The sequence below is a fragment of the Equus przewalskii genome, chromosome 4, assembly GCF_037783145.1.
Source record: "Equus przewalskii isolate Varuska chromosome 4, EquPr2, whole genome shotgun sequence".
NCBI classification, from domain to species: Eukaryota; Metazoa; Chordata; class Mammalia; order Perissodactyla; family Equidae; genus Equus; species Equus przewalskii.
In genome coordinates this window covers 34,368,360-34,388,743 of record NC_091834.1, presented here as the reverse complement: position 1 = coordinate 34,388,743, position 20,384 = coordinate 34,368,360, and the positions used below count along the sequence as shown (strand labels likewise).

Below are 20,384 nucleotides of genomic sequence, written 5' to 3'. Positions count from 1 at the left end.
CTCCCCTCAAAAAAGCTAAGTGTAGGTGGCCGAATGTGCTATGTTACTCTCTGATTCTAGCTAAAAATTAACAATAAGATATGGGTTTAAAAGCATATTCCCTCTAATCTCAAAAGGACTAAGCATCAACTTTTCCTCTGTCTCTGTACCCAGCAGAGTTTAGAGGAACCCAATAATTGGAGTCTACAAGACAGTTCTGGAAAGCATCTCTATATCTATCATTTCAGAATTCACAGGTGGATCTAGAATCCAACTCCCCCTAACAAATCCTCCACATCTAACAGGGAAACTCCAAGATAAAGCACACTATTCTTATTAGTTTCACAGAGATAAAATTATTAATTAACTGTGTAAGGAACTCAATGACTAATTTATGAACATTCATAGCCGCTCTCTTCTCCTTAAACATCCATCTAAACTTAGGAGAAAGAATTTCTTTTGGGCCCCTTGGGGCTATCATTTGGTCTCCAAAATTCAAGTATAGGTTTAAACAAATAAAAAAAAAAAATGAAACCAGGAAGGCGGTGTGGAGCTACATAATAAAAAGCTACAGAAGAAAGAGAGAAGGTAGAGAGAAAAGGCCTATGGGGAAGCTGTCAGAGAAGTTTTGGGGGACAGGGAGCTCAGAGTGGAGAAGAGTTTCTGGAAATAGCCATAGTGTTGGAGAAAATGAAGAGAAATGATGATGGGCTGAGAACATTTTAAAGATGTGCTGTTTATTAAGAAAGCACTCTTCCCTCTCCCTTTGGTGTTTCCTGTCAGAGACAAGATCTATCATACTTCTCATTATTTTTTCGTCACTGAATGTGTATCTAGTCTGGGTCATGTGGAGTACCAGATGACCTAATCCAGCCAGAACAAAGGTTGTATTCATGTTATATTAGTCTTCTTTTTGACTTTGCAAAGCAGTTCTTCGTTATGACTGGCATATTTTTCTGTTGCTGGACCTTGTTCTTTGGTATTTTGCATTCTTCTTCCGTCTCAGTGTGGTTCCTGGTGTACAACTTTCTCTTGCTCCTGCACCACGGACCTACACAGAGGGTGCGCAAAGGGAACTGCATCTCTTAGAGTACAGAGACTTCACTTCCTGGAGTACTGGTTGGTGCATTCTATTTTCAACCCTTACAGTTCTAAAGAGATTTAGCAGCAAAAGCGTGGCTCTTGAAGATTATTTTATTCTTATACAATATTTGTACTTTCTTAGACATTTTCCCAAATGATCCCATCTACTTCTCATTAGCTGTCTCCTTTTTAATTAAAATAATTATGCTTCAACTACATTTCATAAATGGGCCCTTTACTACCCTGAATTCTATACCGTTCATGCTGGTAGATAATACAGATTTCCAATCTTCCTTAAGTATGGGCTTAAAGACTTACTTTTTTCTACTGAACTTTGCATTGAGTTGAATTTTCCAGTAGGAAGGAAATTTCCTGATTGTGGTAAATGTGGAGATGTAGCACCAAGACTCCCCTTCTAGAAGGACTTGGTGGCTCACCTGCTGAGAGTGATGTTAACAGACTTTAGCTATAGGCCCCTACAAGGATTGTCTCAGTTGTAAGAGCCATTGTGCCCAAGGTCGCACCCATGTGAGGGTGGTCTTCCAATGACTAATAGAGGAGAGGGTATAAGGGCTGACTAATTTGACCCAATGTGGGCAACTCTGATGACCATTTCAGCTTCAGCCCTCCCCATGGGGCTCACTGAGGACTTCGTTAGGAATGCATCACAGTTCAACTTTTCCCTCTGCACAATTCTGCTTCCTTTCTCTCCATTTTGCATGTAAGGATCCCAAGAGGGCTCCCTACTAAACATCCTGCCCCCAAAATCTATCCTAGAACATACTTCCTGGAGAAACCAACCTGTGACAATGATCCTTAAAGCTCCTAAAATGTTCTACTAGTTGCAAAGGAATGGAGAGCCTAAATTTTTCTTCAAAATCTAGAAATTATTGCTAATTTATGAGTACAAGTAGAAGTTTAAAAGGTTGCTAATGCAGATCCTTGCTTTCAAAATATCTGTTTATTTACTTTTACATTAATCTGAAAATTTTTTTATATATAACATTTTTCCTTTATAAATTAAGCATTTTATTCCTTTCACCGTTTAAAGATTTCACAGTATAAGGACATAACTTAAAATAAAATTAATTGTAAATAGTTGAGATGTTCGCTTTTATTTTAATAATATTTTCAATGGCACTCATAATAATTTAGAATTTCTAGTGGATTTGGATGGAGCATTAAATCCACAAGATATGAAAAAAGCACGGATAAAATTTTTAAATGAAAGGAAATGTTTTGAGAATTTATTTTATTTTTAAATCACTCTTTTTCTTATTGTAGAGCAACACAGGCTCAAAATATTACAAACAAAAGGAAAAAAAAACCCTAAATTCTATCATCCAGAGAAGTAGTTATTGGTTTTTTTTGGTATATTATTTTAACATTTGAAATAAGCATTCATGTTAGATTTTCTGTTTACATATGTGTGTATGCTAATTTCAAACAGTTTTTAGTACTCAATAAAACATATCTTCTAGGACCTCCTATTTTCAGCAGTTTGCTAACAAAGTCTTGAGAAGGAATGAAAAGTTGTGATACGGAGCAATGGGCTCACTCTGCTCACTGCAGTCTGAGCCAATCAATCACAACGAGTTAGGGATCGAGAAAGGAAGTTTTAATCAAATCTCAAAAACCACCTTCCAAAATTACAGAATCTTGACGCAGTTATATAGGGAAAATGGGCAGTAAGGGCGGGGGGGAGGGGGGGGGTCCAGGGATGTTGGTTTCCAGGCCTGACCGGCTCCAGGCATCACACTGTTCTGTTCTTCTGTCAGCTGTGATACATATCTTGTAGATGTGTTTCCTGCCTGTGGTCAGCCTGTTCCTGGAGAGAAACTCGTAGAACAAAGTTTTAATTTATCAAGCTATCGGGGAGTACATACGTAAGCAGAGGCCATAAATTAGGAGAGCTTGTGAATTTTTAGAGTACATTCAGAGCAGTGAGTAGTCACACAGAGGAGGGGCTAGGGCTGTTTAGCATAATAAGATGGCCTCACTTTTGCTTACTTACAGTTATAACACTTCTTTTATAATATTTATAATATAGAATTTGACTAACACTCATTGAGTGTCACTCCAATAAATTCAAACTAGTGATGTATATTACATTTAAGGAAATTGCCCAAGAACCTCTATCTTACTACCACAACTCAATCTGATGATGGCAAATCCCAATTCCAATAAATTCCTCACGAACAAGGAAACACCCCCTTAAGCCTGTTTTCTTAACCTACAAAATGAGGGCCGTAGAGGAAGTTTGGCTGGATTGCTCTTGCCTCCTACATATAACAAGGATTCATGTAACAAGGATAAACTAAGTGAAAAATAAAGAACAAATACCTGAAGTCTTTGGAGAATGACCAAAAGTAAGCAGATTCTGGAGGGCAGTTTACATTTGTAAGAAGGAAGGCACTCAAACTCCTATTTTTACAGTTTCTAGTCTAAGGGCAGGCCTCAGTCTGCTTCCTACGCGTTGGCTAAAATTCTAATACAAAACACAAGGTTTTCTGGCTTGAAAAGTGAGAGGACAGAGTTTGGGATAAGTACAGTTGCTGGAAAGTAAGGGGGAAATCCAGGAAAGGAGGGACCCAGAGAAAGGAATCCTCAAATTTCTATAAATCTCTTGCTGACCTGCGAACCATGCCTGAAGAGAACAAACTTCAAGCAGCCAAGCCCAGGCTAAAAGAACTGACCTGATATTTGAGCTGTTGCCCAAAAGACATAGCCCAATCAAGCCAGTTGCATGCTAAACCAAACCAAACCAACAAACAAAAAACCTAACATTCTTTGGGAGAGTATTATAGAACCAGGGTCGTTGGAAAATAACATTTACAATATCAAGGATACAATCTAAAATTACTTAATAAACCAAGAAACATGAAAATGTGACTCATTTTTTGAGAGAAAGGACAATCAACAGAGATCAACCTAGAGATGTCCCAGATATTGGAATTAGCACAGATTTAAAGCAGTTACCATAAATATATTCAAGGACATAAAAGAAAATATGTGCATCATGAACAAAATACTGGAAATCTAGCAGAGAAATAGAAACTATAAAAAAGAAAGAAATGGGAATTCCAGAAATAAAAATGTAATACCTGAAATAAAAATTCACCAGATGGACTTAACAGCAGAATGAGGATGACAAAAAAAAAGTGTCAGCAAATTTGAGGATAAGTCAATAGAAATTGATGAGGATTATTTTAGGCTGGTTACTTTTAAAAACTGCAGATGAGAAGGAGGCTCTGAGGAGTGGAATTTGCTTGCCCTTTGATGAGAGACATTTGCGTTTGTGAAGGAAGTCTCCATCTGTGGGGGGTGTCTCTCTCTCTGCACCAGGCGGAAGGGGGGATGACCTTATCTCTGGAAACTCTTAATGGGGATGGCAAGGACTTAAGTCTTGTTTATTGTGCTTGTCTGGTAACCTCACGTAGCTGACTCCCCCCACCACCAACATCCTCCTTTGTCTTTAGCTGAAGATAATATTTAAGGTGGTGGCTTCTGCCATTTACTTAATCCAGTTTGATTCTTATCTAAAAGTTATAGGACCACCCATTAACCAGACCCCACCTGCCCCAATATCATTTTAAGAACTTTTTTTACATATTTTTTCCTTTGTCTTGTAAAGAGATAACTCACATACCTATGCCTTAAATTTAGCCTTACCCTCCACCCGTGTTTGCATCAACAGCTCCTCCTGCCTGTGGGTCCTGTCCCCATGCAGCAGCTCCTCCTGCCTGTGGGTCCTGTCCCCATGCAGCAGCAGCAACTCTGACTGCCCATGGGTCCTGTCCCCATGCTATTCCACACTATTCTCTAAATAAAAGAGCACTACTGCCAGACCTTGAGAGTCCAAGAAATCTTTCTTTCGACTCTTTGGCTTGCTGACCCCGCATCAGAAATGATCTAACCTGAGGAAAACAGAGAAAGAATATTGAAATGAAAAATGAACAAAGTCTCAAGGAGCATGTCGAAAGGTCTAAGATATGTATAATTAGAGTCCCAGAAGGAGATGAGAGACAGGAAGAATGGGCAGAAACAATATCTAAGGAAAACATGGATGAATATTTTCCAAATTTGGTGAAAGATATACATTTACACATTCAAGAAGCTCAATAGGGGGCTGGCCCGGTGGCGCAGTGGTTAAGTTTTCACGTTCTGCTTCTTGGCGGCCCGGGGTTCGCTGGTTTGGATCCCGGGTGCGGACATGGCACCGCTTGGCAAAAGCCATGCTGTGGTAGGCGTCCCATGTATAAAGCAGAGGAAGATGGCCATGGATGTTAGCTCAGGGCCAGTCTTCCTCAGCAAAACGAGGAGGATTGGCAGCAGTTAGCTCAGGGCTAACCTTCCTCAAAAAAAAAAAAAAAAAAAGAAGCTCAACAAATCCAAAATGAGATAAATACAAAAAAACTACACTATTTTATAATAAAGAATTTGGCTGACCTTTGTCACTAGTTTCTAGGAGATAACCTCTAAATTTTTGGAATTTCTTGGAGTAATAGGAATGTCTCTGTTATTTATGGTAGGCCCCTGGGACCATACCTGAGTTTATGCTAATGAGATGACTCAGGATGGGGGCTGGCCACACCAGAATGACTACCCCGTAATTACAGGGTTGGGGCTTTGAGTTAGGTGATAAGAGCCCAACCTCTGAAGAGGGCAGGGTGGGCTGGAGATTGAGTTGAAGTATGTTGCCAATGATTCAATCAATCATGCCTATGTAATGAAACTCCAGTAAAAAGTCTGGGCACTGAGGTGAGCTTCCCTGATTGGTAACTATACCTCGGTGTGCCTGGCAGGTGACATGTTCTGAGGACACAAAAGCTTTATGTTTGGGACCCTCCCAGACCTCACTCTGTGGGTCTCTTCACTTGGCTAGTCCTGATTTATAGCCTTTATAATAAAACTATAATTACACATATAGTGCTTTCCTGAGTTCTGTGAGTCATTCTAGCTTATTACAGAACCTTAGTTGGTGGTGGGAACCTCTGAATTTGTTGCCAGTTGATCAGAAGCATGGGTGGCCTGGGAACCCTGGAGCTTGCAGCTGGTTTCTGAAGTGAGGGGAGGAATGTGCTCTTAACTTGTGAAATTTGACCTAATACTGGGTAGTTAGCATCAGAATTGCATTGCGTACATCTAGGCATAGTATCATCAAATGTCAGAAAGCTAAAGATATTTTGAAAGCTGTCAGAGAACAATGACATGTTGTGTACAAGCGAATTATGATTTGAGTGATGGACAGCTCCTCATCAGAAAAATAATGGAGACCAGAAGATGGTGGAACATCCTTAAAGTGCTGGGGGTGGGGGATCAAAACCACATCATCTCAGATGTGTTCACACATCCAGTGAAAATGAGCTTCCAAGAATAAAGGTGAAATAAAATACATTTTCAGATAAAGAAAACTAAACAAATGTGTTGACTCTGGGCTTGTGCTACAAGAAATACTAAGTTCTTCAGGCTAAAGAGAAATAAAAACAGATGGAAATTCAGATCCTGGCGGGTAGTGGGGGGATGAAGAGCGTAGCGCACGCGGGACACATCTCTTACAAAGGCCTGTGAAACGCAGTTTCTTCCCAGCCCTGATATCGCTGAATTAGAACTTCAGCTCTGATGTGTCCTACATTGAGCTAGAGCTGTAAGGCACAAAGTCCTGCCTTTTTCCTCAAGGGGAGACAGGCCACAAAGCATGTGGCATCCAGCTCTTTGCTCCCTCCCTCCCTTCCTTTTCTTTCATCATTTATTTATATCAATATGGACTTATGTACATTTATTTATACTTTGGGTTATAATCCAATACTACATTATTTATTTTGTTGCTCAAATTGTTCCAGCATTGGCCATTGGGAACTCTATAGGATGCTCCAGACTCATCTTGTATATTTCTGCCCTATCCCCAGAACCAGCCATGTCTCCAAGGAGCCCTGGTTTCTTTCATTGGAGAATGTTATTAGGCACTGATCTGGGCACTGGGTGTATCTACAGAATTTTGACCTCATAGTATCAGGCTGGTTTCTCTTTCTCAGAAGGCATCCTTGACGATTTCCTTAACTGTAAACTAAATACAAGCAATTATGAAACATGGTTGCTAATGAAACTAACATAAGCTTAGGCTGTGTTGGCAGAAAGTGTATTGTATGGGTATCTCATCATTGCATGTTTCTGCCCACATCCACTCTTGTGTCTCAGTAACTCCCCTTTACATAGAATATTTGTGCTTAGGGCTGTGAAGAAGAGGAACAAATTATGTCTTCTAATATCTTGTTGGGGGTGGTAGTAATAGAGAAGTAATAGAGAGTAATAGAGAGGAATCAGGAGAGAACAAAGCTCACTGATAAGCTGATGTGTATTATCTACTGTGGGCCACAAGGAGAATGGGCAACTTGGCCAGGGTGAGAGGCCACTGGCCAAAAGTGTAATGGCAACTCATTCCAATTAGAACAATAACAACAGTGCAATTACTTCCCTCATTGCAGATGCTACCATCTTCACAAACGGGATAATGGAAAATTCCTGGGGGAATGTGAGTTGGAGGAGGAGGAGGAAGAGGAGGAGGAAAGAGGAAGAGGAAGTAGAAGAAGGTGGGCCCAGTGGAGTGATAGAACCTTCTCTTATCTGATAATGAAGTGGGATTCTATGCATCTCTTCCTAACTCTGCATTCAGCAGTGTCATGTTGGTAGCTTGAAACTGGTCCTGGTGGGAATATTTACACCATGCAAATCAGCAAACACTACAGATGAGGGCTTTTTCCCCTTGAAGAGCCACTTGTACATTTACCAGTACACTGCTGAATGGATCCTATGGGCCCAGCATCTAGACTCAAATTCCAGTATATTTTCCTGTTTAAGAAAACAGGTTCTTGTCTCTGCCAGCCCTGGAGATGAACTCAACTTTGTGGCTTCCTGGGTGTTGGAGGGGGTTGATGGGGCTGGAGACAGGCTATGGAAACCTCATACTGGCACAGAGGGACATAGACACTTTGCTCTGCATCCAGTATTAAGGCTTCTACCTCCTATTCTTTGGCAAGATACCTCCACCACCAAAGGAGGGAAAATACTTCCCCCACTCTCCCTTTCCCTTTCTCATTAAAGAAGAGATGTAGCATTAGAGTTTGCTTTGCATGTTTATAATATTAAGATTAAAACCATCTGTATTTTTATTTTTTATTATTGAGCTCATGACTAACATTTGCTTTTCATAACAGAGATAACTTACTTTACTTTGACCAACATATTTCTTGCAAATGTTTTTGCCGCCCAGTATTGATATAAACTTATGATAACAATATCCTGACTCCCCACTCCATTCATATGCTTTGGATGGGGTTGGCCTGCTTCTGACTCCAGGAGTAGGCAGTACTCAGATCTGGCCAAAGTCGTGGTGAATGGCTCAGGAGTGGCATGTGGCCACTCCAGGGTCCCAGGATGCAGAGGCAGTTGTGGAGACTGTTGAGAGAGAGGTATGCACTCTTCTCTACTGGATATCCACCTGGGGAGAATATAATCCAGGAACTGCTAGGGAAAGAGAAGGTCCTACTCAGAGTTTTAGTCCCTAGGTCCAACAATGCCTGTAGTCTTAATTATTCCTAGATTTGATGGCTACTGAACCTGTAAAAGTGTTTTTCTGGGCTTAAACCAGTTGGAGTAGTTCACATGCAACTGCAAGAGTCTTAACTGATACAGTATGTTTTACAATTTCAGTTAAGAGAATTAGTAATCTTTCCAAAGTAACTGGTGACAAGTCTTCTGATGCTATATGTTGATATTTTTAATAAAAATAAATTCTATGTACTTACTTTTATTTTTTATAGTATTTTACTAAAATATTTGCTTTACATTTGTATATTGATATATTTAACTAAAAAGTTATAAGCAGAATTTACTTCAGAAATCTCCAGTATTTTACGTAGGAATGCTCTTCTTTGGCTCATCCACAGTTTTTACTGCTTTCACCCTCTGTAAGGCTCCTCCTCGAATAGGCAATTTTTTAAGAGCAATATCTGTATCAGCCAGAGGTCCTCCCATTAATCGGGCAGGAGTGCTTTCCACTGTTACTACCCGGCCAGAGAGAACCTGAAAAAGGAAAAGGTAAACATCCAAGAGTCTACTTACAAAATTTTTCAGTAAGAGAAAAAGCCATTCATCCTTCAGCTTACTTTGGAAAAGACACAACATGTACATATAAGTAATTACGAGGCAGCATGGCATAATGGAAAGATAAGAGCTTTGGAGTCAAGGAAAGTGGGTTTGAGTTCTGCTTCTACTGCTTATCAGCTTTGCAACTAGGGGCAAATTATGTCCAGAAGAGGACACCAGGAAGCCTGGAATATGGCATGGATCTGTTTGCCAAGCAAAGGAGGCACTGCGCATTTTCTGTCAAAGAGATGTGGAGATATATTCTGACTAGTGTTTGTAGCAGTTTCTTGGGAATCCTGAAGGGCTGGGTCCAGTCCAAATAAGCACTGGGCAAGGGTGAAGGTACCTTGGCAACAAATATGCTTTAACTATGTGAAATTTCAATAGTGAAAAGAAAAAACATGAGACAAAACCCCATGGAAATAACATTCTTTGGGGCCTAAATTCAATATCTACTAAGAAAAGTTATGAACAAAAAAATCTTACCGTTGTGTTAAGGCCTTTAATATCTGTCTGGTGAAATATTGTATTTGGTGGTTGCTCATTGTATCTAGAGGATTCTATAGCTTTTTCCTGAAGTCTTTTTGCTTTCTGAGGATTTATCAATTAGAAAGAAAATAATATTAATTGCTATTAAAGCATTATCTATGGTACTTAAAGTGAAATATACAAAGTACATTTAATTGTATCTGGCTTATACTTTGTTTATTAGGTAGCGCGGAACCTGCATTTACATACTCATTTAGGCTAAGAAGATAGTTATTAGCAAGTTATATCTTTTATACATTGCAGAAGCCACCAGGCATCTGACAACATTACTGAGATTTCCAGAGGTATGGTTCATATATGACTAAGGAATAAAGCAGATCCTAAGGAGATCAGGTTCAATTTTTAGCACATAATTTAATAAACTACTAAATTTACATCAGGTGATGCACATTTTCAAAATACATTGCATAAATTAAATACTAATTCAGTACACTTAAATGTTTCAAACATTCAGAATAATATAAATTGTATAATTTGCTGCAGTTATATTCAAGCTCAATAGTTGAGACACTAGAACAGGTAAAATTTGAGGTAACAAATGATCTGCACAGAAGAGGCTGATTTTCATTAACTATTCCTTAGAAGTACAGATATGAGCATATGAGCATATGTTGTAGATAAAGTTGGGAAGAACTTTTAGTGAGAAGGGGGAGACACAGTACCTTGAATAAGCTTGGTTTTGCTTTGCTTTTGCTATATTAATATAGTTCCACTATTTTCATGGGCTAACATAAAATTTAACAATTTCATATCTAGAGGAAGAACTGTAACATTATGTAAAAGTGTATCTAAAGTATTAACAGAAAAGTTGGAAAAAAGTAATGAGATTTTGGAAATCCATGGTGCTTCTCATATATTTCAAGTGAACAATTAGCATTATAAACTTTTTAGAGTACTTTCTAGCTTACAGCTGCAGCAGCTTATCACATTTTTCCAAAGGGGTGTTTGTCCCAAATTCCCATTTACGCTTTAATATAATGTTTCTTTTCGTGGTCATGGAGGGGAAACAACCTTGGGGGAAAGGGTAATATGGATAGTTGTTTTTTCTGTCCCTCACTCTACTTATTACAGAAAAGATCAATGAATAAAAAGGCTCAGAATGGAAAGTAGGAGCACATTTCTTCTGCTCCTTCCTGGCTACCCATAATCTTCTTTATGCAAGCCAGGAACACCACGCTTGCTTCTCACTGCTAAACTAAATGAAACTCAAGAGCGGCATCTTCTGTAACTATGAAAATGCATAGTTTCAGTTATCATCCTAAATTGCATATGAGGATCTAAGAGTGTTGGCATTCTATAGAAAGATCAACAGAAAAGGGCGAATGAAAATTTATTCCTGAAAGTCTGCCTGTTAGAGCTGGCTATTTGTTGTGGATATCACAATATTTTAAAAGTCCTATCTTTAGAATTGAAGGCAGGGAATTTAAACAGACACTTGTATGCCAATATTCATTGCAGCGTTATTCACAATAGCCAAAGGTGCAAATAACCCAAGTGTCTATCAACAGATGAATCGATGAATAAAATGTGGTCATACAAACCATGGGTTACTCAGCCATAAAAAAAGGAATGCTATAACATGAATGAATCTTGAAAACACTGTACTCAATGAAATAAGCCAGATAGAAAAGGACAAATACTGTATGATTACACTTACATGAAATATCTAGAATAAACAAATTCAGAGAGAGAGAAAGTGGATTAGAGATTACCAGAGGCAAGGAGGAGGGAGAATGGGAAGTTATTGCATACTGGTTATAGAATTTCTGTTTAGAATGATGAAGATGCTCCAGAAATAGGTATCGGTGATGTTTGTACCACATTGTGAATGTACTTAATGCCGCTGGATTGTTTACTTAAAAATGATCAAAATGGCAAATATTATGTTACATATATTTTACCACAACTTTAAAACATTAATAAAGTAATATACCAAAAAAAAAAAGTCCTACCTTTAAAGTTTTAGCATTTGATGTTCTAGCTAAGAAATTTTGCCATGATTTATTAGCCAGTTCTCTTTGCTTGTGGGTGGCTTGTATCTGAAATGAGAAAAATAATTAAAAGTTCCAGTTTCTCTGAAAGGATACCAAAGGTCTTGAAAGCCCTCATTTTGAAGGAAGACCTGGTTTTGCAAAGGTAAGTTTTAAAGTCAACTAGCAAAAGGATTAGAGTATTTGTAGAGTTCAACAATTTAAAAACCAAAAATCTTAAAATGAAAAAAATAAATCCTTCCCCCGAGTATTTGTAGAGTTCAACAATTTAAAAACCAAAAATCTTAAAATGAAAAAAATAAATCCTTCCCTCACTATGTGGCTAAGGTTTGAACTGCTTTCCATGAAATGTAATACAAAGCTGTTGTTATAAAAATATAAAATATAAAGATAACAATAATCATTGTCAGCAAGACTGATTGTTTTACATGCTTAATACTTGTGAAGACAGATTATAGTCCAGAACAAGCTATATAAATCACCCAACAGCAAATTCACAGGAGAAAAGAAAGAGATTCCTGCTGCCACTGATAATAGTTTAGGCAAGATTATATTGGTAAAACTACTTCTAATTTATGGCTGCAGCAAGACAGGCCATTTTGTGAGAGTGCTGAGTTTGCGGTGGTGATACAGTCTAAGGAGGTAACTACTAACAAACTGCAGGGACTACAGTTTCCATCAGGCTATCCACTAATTATATCATCAAAGAACACATGCCCTTGGTTGATGTATAATATACCATTAAGTTTAAATTATGAACCTAAGAGTATTTAATTACACTCCTAAAAAGTAAGTCGGGTCAGCGCCATGATAACAAATCAACAATAACCAACAAATCAACAACAGCTTGTCCACCCAGCAGACATTCCCCCGTTCAACAGAACTCATGAGGCAGCAGAACTTCCAATAGGGCTACCCCACTTAAGAGCAACTAAGTGGATTAAATGGCAGCATCCATGCAACAAAAACTCTTAACAAACAAAACTTTCAAGCAAGGAGGTGTCTAAGATGGAGCAGAATTCACAGGTGGACACAGAGTCCCACTAAGCTGAAGCTATAAATATTTAATAGTCCATGTGAAAAGAACAGGCAATAGAAAACTTTGGAAATTACTTTAAAGAGTTTTGAATATTTAATTGTAGTCATAAAGGATCACCAAGCAGAAGTGGGAAATCTACATCATCTTTGTAACTGTGGACAAGTTAATTTAAATATTAATCTATTTGCTCAAAAACTTCTGATGTGTTCAGTTTCCCACCTATGTAAAGTTTTAGGAAAATGGCTTATATTTTCCTGATGGGCTTTTTCTGATTACTTCCAGTTAGAAACCAGTTTATCTCTGGATTTATGGAATGCTCATGCTAAGTGTTTTGGCACTGAGGTGGGGATAAAGCTTATCACTGTGCCTAAAGTTGGCATATCACTAAGGGCCTGTCACAGAGTGAGGGATGAGGGCCAACTTCCTCAATGAGGTCATACATATAGTCACAGAGATACACTGTTTGTCAGAATTTGCTAAATGTATACATTTAAATAGACCACAGTTTTTGGAACTCTGACATTTCAAAATGGAAGTGTCTCAGGTGTCTACTTTTTAAACTCTAAGCCTGTAGAAATCAAATTATAATGCCCTAAAACAGCACTGACTACTGACTATAGTAATTGAATCTCAAGCTCTTAACTCCATGGTTTCTTTAAAAACTTGTACAAAGACACTGAAGGTAACTATAGAGAAAACTACACACAACCAGAAGGACCTACAACTAGAATATACAACTATGTACTTGGGGGCTCTGGGGAGATGAAGAAGGAAAAAAAAGAAGATTGGCAACAGATGTTAGCTCAGGCGTCAGTCTTCAAGAAAAAAACTAAACTAAAAAATAACTCTAAGTGCTGAAACATTCACAAGTAAGGCAAATATATCCTATTGATAACTTCAACTAGTTTATACATTGAAATTATTATCTTGTGCCTCAATGGTATCTGTGGCTTACTTTTGCATAGACTTTTTGTTCATTTTGCACATCTTGGCGCGCCTGGCTTTCAATCATCTCACTTTGCAGAGAAGCAACCATCTTTCCAATATTTTCTGATGCTGTTGTAATAGTTTCCAAAATTTTTTTATCTGTAGTGACTGGTCTTAACTTTTCTAATTTTATTTCTTCATATATTTCATTCCATATTTCTCCAATCTGTTATAACAAAGTTTAAGTTTAAAAAAGTTAAATGAACCAAAAATAAATGACATAATTTTAAGTAATTCTTGGTGGCCATTCCAAAGTTAACACTTACTGAACCAGCTTCTCCTAACTTACTCTTTGGGAATAAGTTAAATGCATTGGGAATGATTTGGGGCACCATTTACAAATGAGTATTCAGAAGTAATTTATCAAATGTTTTCAATGATAAGGTATTCATGGATGTGCCTCCACTACCTAAGTCTAATTCATTGCCATCATCACTGCCCTCTGCTTTAAGTCACTCTGTTTTCAGAGCTGCAGAAACTGCTGCTTTAGTCTCATCCTCCTAAAGCCCTGTACTGAAGGCTAGATCAAGCTGAATTTGGAGGACGATAAACACAGGGATTCCAGGGACCCTAGAACCTAGTCACCCTGAGAAGTAGGGCCCTGCCCCTCACCTTCTAGCTAAGGCAATGATTGAAGCTCAAGGTCTTAACTCCACAGTTTCATCATGCTGATAGCTCCACCTCACGTTCTGGGTTGTCTGGAAATTAACATGCTAGAGTATGTTTAAATTTAGAGAAAAGTTTATATATCCAGGATAGGGATAAAATTCAGCCTTGTTTTCATTTGAAAATAGATGTTTACTCATTTATAACATTCAAATACATAGTACTAATATTAGTAGAAGAGATAATATTTGAAAAGTTCTGTTAGGCTTCTGAACAGTTCTATGACAGTAACATCCATTTTCTTTTACAAACTAATAGTTGGATGAAATCTTATCCCATGGAAAATACCCAGTCAATTAATTGTATGTTTCTGGAACAGTATCAGATGCAAAATGTAAGATAAAAATTACACAGTATGTCTATGACAGTTCACAATTACAAATAGATCTTTTATTTTGCAGTTGATTTTTTGCCATACTAGATTTTATATCAAGGTTAAGAAGGTACTCACTTTAAAATCAAGATATCTATGTATGATACAGAGGGTCACAAAATCTTCAGCTGATAGGCCAGGTAAATTTTCAAAATCTAAACAAAGTTTATAGAGAGAGAATTACTTTAACAGAGGAACCGATTCCAAAAGGCATACATCTATCATAAAAACAAATGCAAAAAGTTACTTTTGATTTCATCATGATTTATAAAAAGTTACTTCTGTGAGCTTTTGGCTTCCTCCTATAACAAACCTCTGCCAGGTCATCCTTATCTAGTCATCAGAAGAGGAGCACTTTCATGGTATTGTCAGACTATGATATTGTACTTTCAGAATCTGAAGAGTGAGGACTTTTTCCTTATTAAGAAGCAAGTATTTTAAAACACTCTGGTGATTCAGAATTGTAGTGTTTAAGCCTACTCATCTAAACTAACTGCTTTGAATCCTGGCTGCACACTGGAATTGCCTGTGGAGCTTTAAAAAATACTGATGGCTGAACCCCACACCTGGAGATTCCAATTTAACTGATCAAGGGTATAGCCTGGGCATTTGGGATAATAATGGAACATGCCTTTATCTGTATAAAGGGACTTCTGTTCATCATGTTTGAAAAATGGACTCCAGAGCAAAATCAACTCACACATTCAACAAAATAGAGAGGCTCAGGGAATTTGATGAGTAGCTTCTTACCTAGTTTGCCCAACACAGCATAAATTTTTGCTCTGATATTCTCCGCAACATCCATAACTGCAATAGTCGGGCAGTTAGCAGGCAGTGGTATAATTTTCTGCTCTTCTTGAAAACTAGTAAATAGAGGTTTCTTTGTATCTAATCATTGGATATCATGAAAATACATGGAAGGGACAGATAACAACCATAGTAAATTAATAATTTAATTTTGAGATTTTTAGTCTAGACATCATAAAATATATAAAAATATTATAATAGAGTAAAATAGTGCCTTGTACATGGTCAGTCTTTTGAAAGCAAATGTAACCAGTAATTTCTTCCCCATTCTGTAGCAAAACTTAAAGCTTTCATTTTTATTACTTATGTAAAATATGAAAATTTCACAAAATTACTTTTCTAAAAGTGAAACTTTTATATAAATAACTTTTCTAATTTTGAGATCCAGAAATTGAACAATGTCAGTTTAACAATGATATAATCTTTGCTTTGGGTTTCTATATATTATGCTATAAATATAAAAACTATTTTATGATATTATAGATCAAAACTCAGACATAAAGACAGACTGAAGATAGACACTGTCAGAAGTTAAAGAAGAAATATTTTCATTTAAAAATAAACAATACTAACAGTTTAGATGAAGCCATAATAAGAATCTTAAGAGGTTTAGAAAACGTAATGTAGCATTGTAGAATAGATAAATGAACTATAAATTCTGATACTGTAAACTTCATTAATTTAGAATATAGTAATTAAAATTTATGAACATTTGATTTATTTTATTTAGAAGAGTTTCTTATTTCATATAAAAAGTAAATTGTATACATATGAATCAATAGAAATATACAACATACTATTAAAATTGTTTTCAAGCATTCTGTTTAAATCTCAAATTTTATTGGATAAGAAATACTACTGAATCTATTTGTAAAAGCAGATAACCCAAAGAAATTTCTTTAGGAAGTACTGTTAGTTTTTTTCGAGTTAAAGACTCTAACCAGGGGCCGGCCCAGTGGCACAGCGGTCAAGTTCGCACGTTCTGCTTTGGCGGCCCAGGGTTCACTGGTTTGGATCCCGGGTGCGGACATGGCACTGCTTGGCAAGCCATGCTGTGGTAGGCGTCCCACGTATAAAGTAGAGGAAGATGGGCACGGACGTTACCTCGGGGCCAGTCTCCCTCAGCAAAAAGAGGAGGATTGGCAGTAGTTAGCTCAGGGCTAATCTTCCTCAAAAAAAAAATAAATAAATAAAATAACATAATCAAATACCATTTCCTTAAAGTAGCCTATAAAAATATAAACCTGCTACTAATTTACTTAGTTTTCTTCCAATCACTCAGAATTTATGATAGCAAGTTCTGAAAACTCTGTGAAAAGAACTTTAAACAAAGGGGTGAAAATCCTCATACTTTCCTAATATCTATTACAGATTTCTTTTAAAAAATACGCATCTAATTGCTTCTATTAACAATTATAAACACACTTACCAATGATCTTCCCATGTTTATCACGTTTCACTCCTAGTTCTTCTTCTTCCTTTCTCCACAATTTAATTAAAAGACTAGCAGCTGTCTGGCCTTTCTTCCCTCGCCAAGCATTAACATGAGCCGTAGTTTTGGGATTATCACAAAATTCAACCATTATTCCCAGTATTAGATTACAGAATTTTTTTTGGTTCAACTTATGCAAGGAAACAATAAAGAAAAAAGTTGCAAGAAATATTAAGAATTACTGCCTTAAAAAAAAAGGAGAAACATTTGTATTAATCAGTAGGTTTCTTCTAAATGATAGTCTTATAAAACTCAGACTCTAAGTATGATTTGTGACAATCTCCTGTTAAAAGATACCCATTGTAATGAGTACATTTTCAAACATTAGGAATGAAAAAGGATAAAAATAAAAATATTCAATAAAATTCTGATGTAGTCATAAACATATGTCATGACCAAAAATGTAGTTGATTTGGTTGAGTAGGAAAAAGGGAGATTGTAAAAATAAGTGATGCTCATTTTAAGTGGAGCAAGGTCAACAGTGCTATACATAGGTCACTGTAGTTATAGGATCTTTCCAATTTACATGTTTTATTAAGGTTTGTAAAGACTTATACCAGCTATAACCTCATTGCTAGTAAGAAAACAACTGATGGTAACTGCCAGTGGCAGTCATGTATGAAAATAAATCAAAATGGTGTAATTTTGTATTTTGATAATCGGCATCTTATCAAGCATATTTCCTTTGTTTTGCCCAACTAGTTTTCAGCAAACTAAAATTTAGGGATGTAAAAGCCCATCCAGAGCAATGGCCTCCAGACAGTAATGGTTTCTGTGTGAAATATTTTTTGTTGATTAACAGTTAGAGTATGCTGCTAATAGAATATAGCAAAGGAAACATGTAACCTGAGGTTTGAATTGCAGACATTATCAGTTTCCTCTTTGTTAAATGAAGGATAATATTTCCTGCTTTACAGAGGCACAGTGAGTTACATAAGGCTGCCTGTCAGATGGTACGTTCTCAATAACATTGAACTATTATTAGCAATTGTTATCATTGTGCACTGAATAAATATTTTAGCAGATTGTATTAAGCAGAACCCTCAATCAACTGCTTTTTATTCCTATACTTCACTTTCAAGAGAAAGAGGCAAATGTCAAGGGTTGAAGTTGATACAAAAACTTCATTAAAGAATATTTGGAATTTGTAATTAACTTGATTGGTTCAATCCACATTAAGCACAACCTAATAATTATATTCATAATAATATAAAACACATAGCAAAAATATTTGTCAGGAACTATTCTAACTAATGCCTGTAAGTGTATGTGTGTATATATCTGCATGTGCACGTGTGCATGCACACACACAATCACTTATATAAGCCTCCCAACAGTGCATAAACTAGATACTATTGTTATCTCTTTTTTACAGATGGAGAAATTGATAACAGAGATGTTAAATAACTTGTCCAAGTTACACAGCTAACAAGTATTGGAGGCCTCAGTCAGACTGATTCCGGCCTATGCTCACAACCACCGTGCTATCAGCTGCTCCTACCAGTCTTCATGCCTTTCCATCAAAGAAACCCTAATGGAGGAGAGTGAACACACGTGAGAAATGTCTTTAAAGTCTTCTATATAATCTTAAATATTAATATAAAATTTAATTATTAAGTATGTACAGTATGTTTTATATAACTCCTTACTTCCAAATCTCTAGTAAAAGCTAGATTCCAGGAAGATGTGCCAAATTGATTTTGTGACTTTGAGAACCTCTGACACATCATGCCTCTGGGCATGCTTGTACTCTACTCAGAGAAACACGGTGAGCTATACATAACTTAGGACTACGTTAATAGAGCTACACTTACATCCTTCTGTATTATGTTCAATTTTCTGAACTTTCCAAGGGTTTCTGGTTATGACTCATTCCTATTTATCAATGAGGGTTATTTTATTTATTTACTTATTTGGTGAGGAAGGTTGGCCCTGAGCTAACATCTGTTGCCAATCTTCCTCTTTTTGCTTGAGGAAGATTGTTGCTGAGTTAACATCTGTGTCAATCTTCCTCTATTTTGTATGTGGGATACTGCCACAGCGTGGCTTGATGAGTGGTGCTAGGTCCATGCCCAGGATTCCAACCTGTCAACCCTGGAGTGCTGAAGTGGACAATGCAAGCTTAACCACTATGCCACCAGACTGGCCCCTCAAGATGGGTTATTTTTACTATTATTATTTACTTATTTTTCGTTGATAGTGTTTTATATCCAATGATTTTGCTCTGTGATCTCTAGTTTCAACTACTTTTCTTTCAGAGAGATGAAAAGATACACATAACTTTAGTACCCTTGCTGCATAAAGGTAGGTTTATTATTCTGTTAATAAAATCAACAATGGGGCAATCACAGGAAGTGATATATCTAGAACTTTGTGTGAGAATATCTCCCAAAGTTTTTCTTTTTTATAAGTTTACAATTTTTTTTGTGTGTGTGTGAGGAAGATTGGCCCTGAGCTAACATCTGTTGCCAATCTTCCTCTTTTTTGTTTCCCTCCCCTAGTTCTACGTCATTCTGGTTCTTCTATGTGGGATGCTGCCACAGCATTGCCTGATGAGTGGTGTGTAGGTCCGCACCCAGGATCTGAACTGGCGAACTCCAGGCTGCAGCAGTGGAGCGTGCGAACTTAACCACTATGCCACTGGGCCGGCCCCCTCTCCCAAAGTTTTACTGAAACAAAATTATACTTTTCCTCCCATATCATCTTGACTATGGACCCACTTAGAATTGAGGCTACTAGGGGGTTACTTTGGGGATAAGTGAGGGTCTTTGCCATTCTTCACAGTTGCTAGATGGCAACTGTCTTTCCTGGAAGGCTTAGTGTGCTCACTCCTGCTTGTTCTGTAAAACTGTCCATGACACACTAGATTCTTCACTTTACCTTAAACTATACGCAGTTCTTAAAAAGTGCTCATCTTTACTCCTTTGTCTGATGTGGCCCTTATCTTTTAATACTAAGAGAGGAAGCTAGAAGTTATTAGTAAGTGATATAGTCTAGCACTTTGCAAGCTGTTTATTGAAAAGTTGGTGGGAAAAAAAACCCCTGTAAAACCAATTCTCTGTTGTCATGTGTTTGGGAGCACTGACCTCAGTAAATGAATTTCTTCACTGGAGGAATTTTCAGCGTCTTTAATATGCCAATGCATATTATGAATCTCCAGGAGGGATTTTTGTAAAATAAATATTTGAACACGATTTGGGGGGCACATTTAATCACAGAATAGTCTTCTGTGGTACTGAGTTTGGAAAGGGTTAATAAAGACATATTTATTTT

General features: G+C 37.2%; 1 protein-coding gene across 9 annotated transcripts in view; it reads right to left on the bottom strand.

Moving 5' to 3' along the window:
- Positions 1-2,658: 2,658 nt before the first annotated feature.
- The window catches only part of CFAP69 (cilia and flagella associated protein 69), a 239,241-nt gene continuing 221,515 nt past the window's right edge, over positions 2,659-20,384 (bottom strand). For 2 of the 9 annotated variants that reach the window (XM_008539284.2, XM_070617434.1), the window contains exons 17-23: positions 17,049-17,241; positions 15,563-15,700; positions 14,891-14,967; positions 13,742-13,939; positions 11,709-11,795; positions 9,694-9,798; positions 8,868-9,144 (exon numbers count right to left, since the gene is read on the bottom strand). In XM_008539284.2, the coding sequence (XP_008537506.1) occupies positions 8,974-9,144; positions 9,694-9,798; positions 11,709-11,795; positions 13,742-13,939; positions 14,891-14,967; positions 15,563-15,700; positions 17,049-17,241 (969 nt within the window). In that variant the 3' untranslated portion in view covers positions 8,868-8,973. Of the gene's footprint in view, positions 5,418-8,221; positions 8,587-8,867; positions 9,145-9,693; positions 9,799-11,708; positions 11,796-13,741; positions 13,940-14,890; positions 14,968-15,562; positions 15,701-17,048; positions 18,643-20,384 lie in introns of those variants that run through there. The other 7 variants (XM_070617430.1, XM_070617431.1, XM_070617432.1 and 4 more) reach the window with 7 other exon arrangements.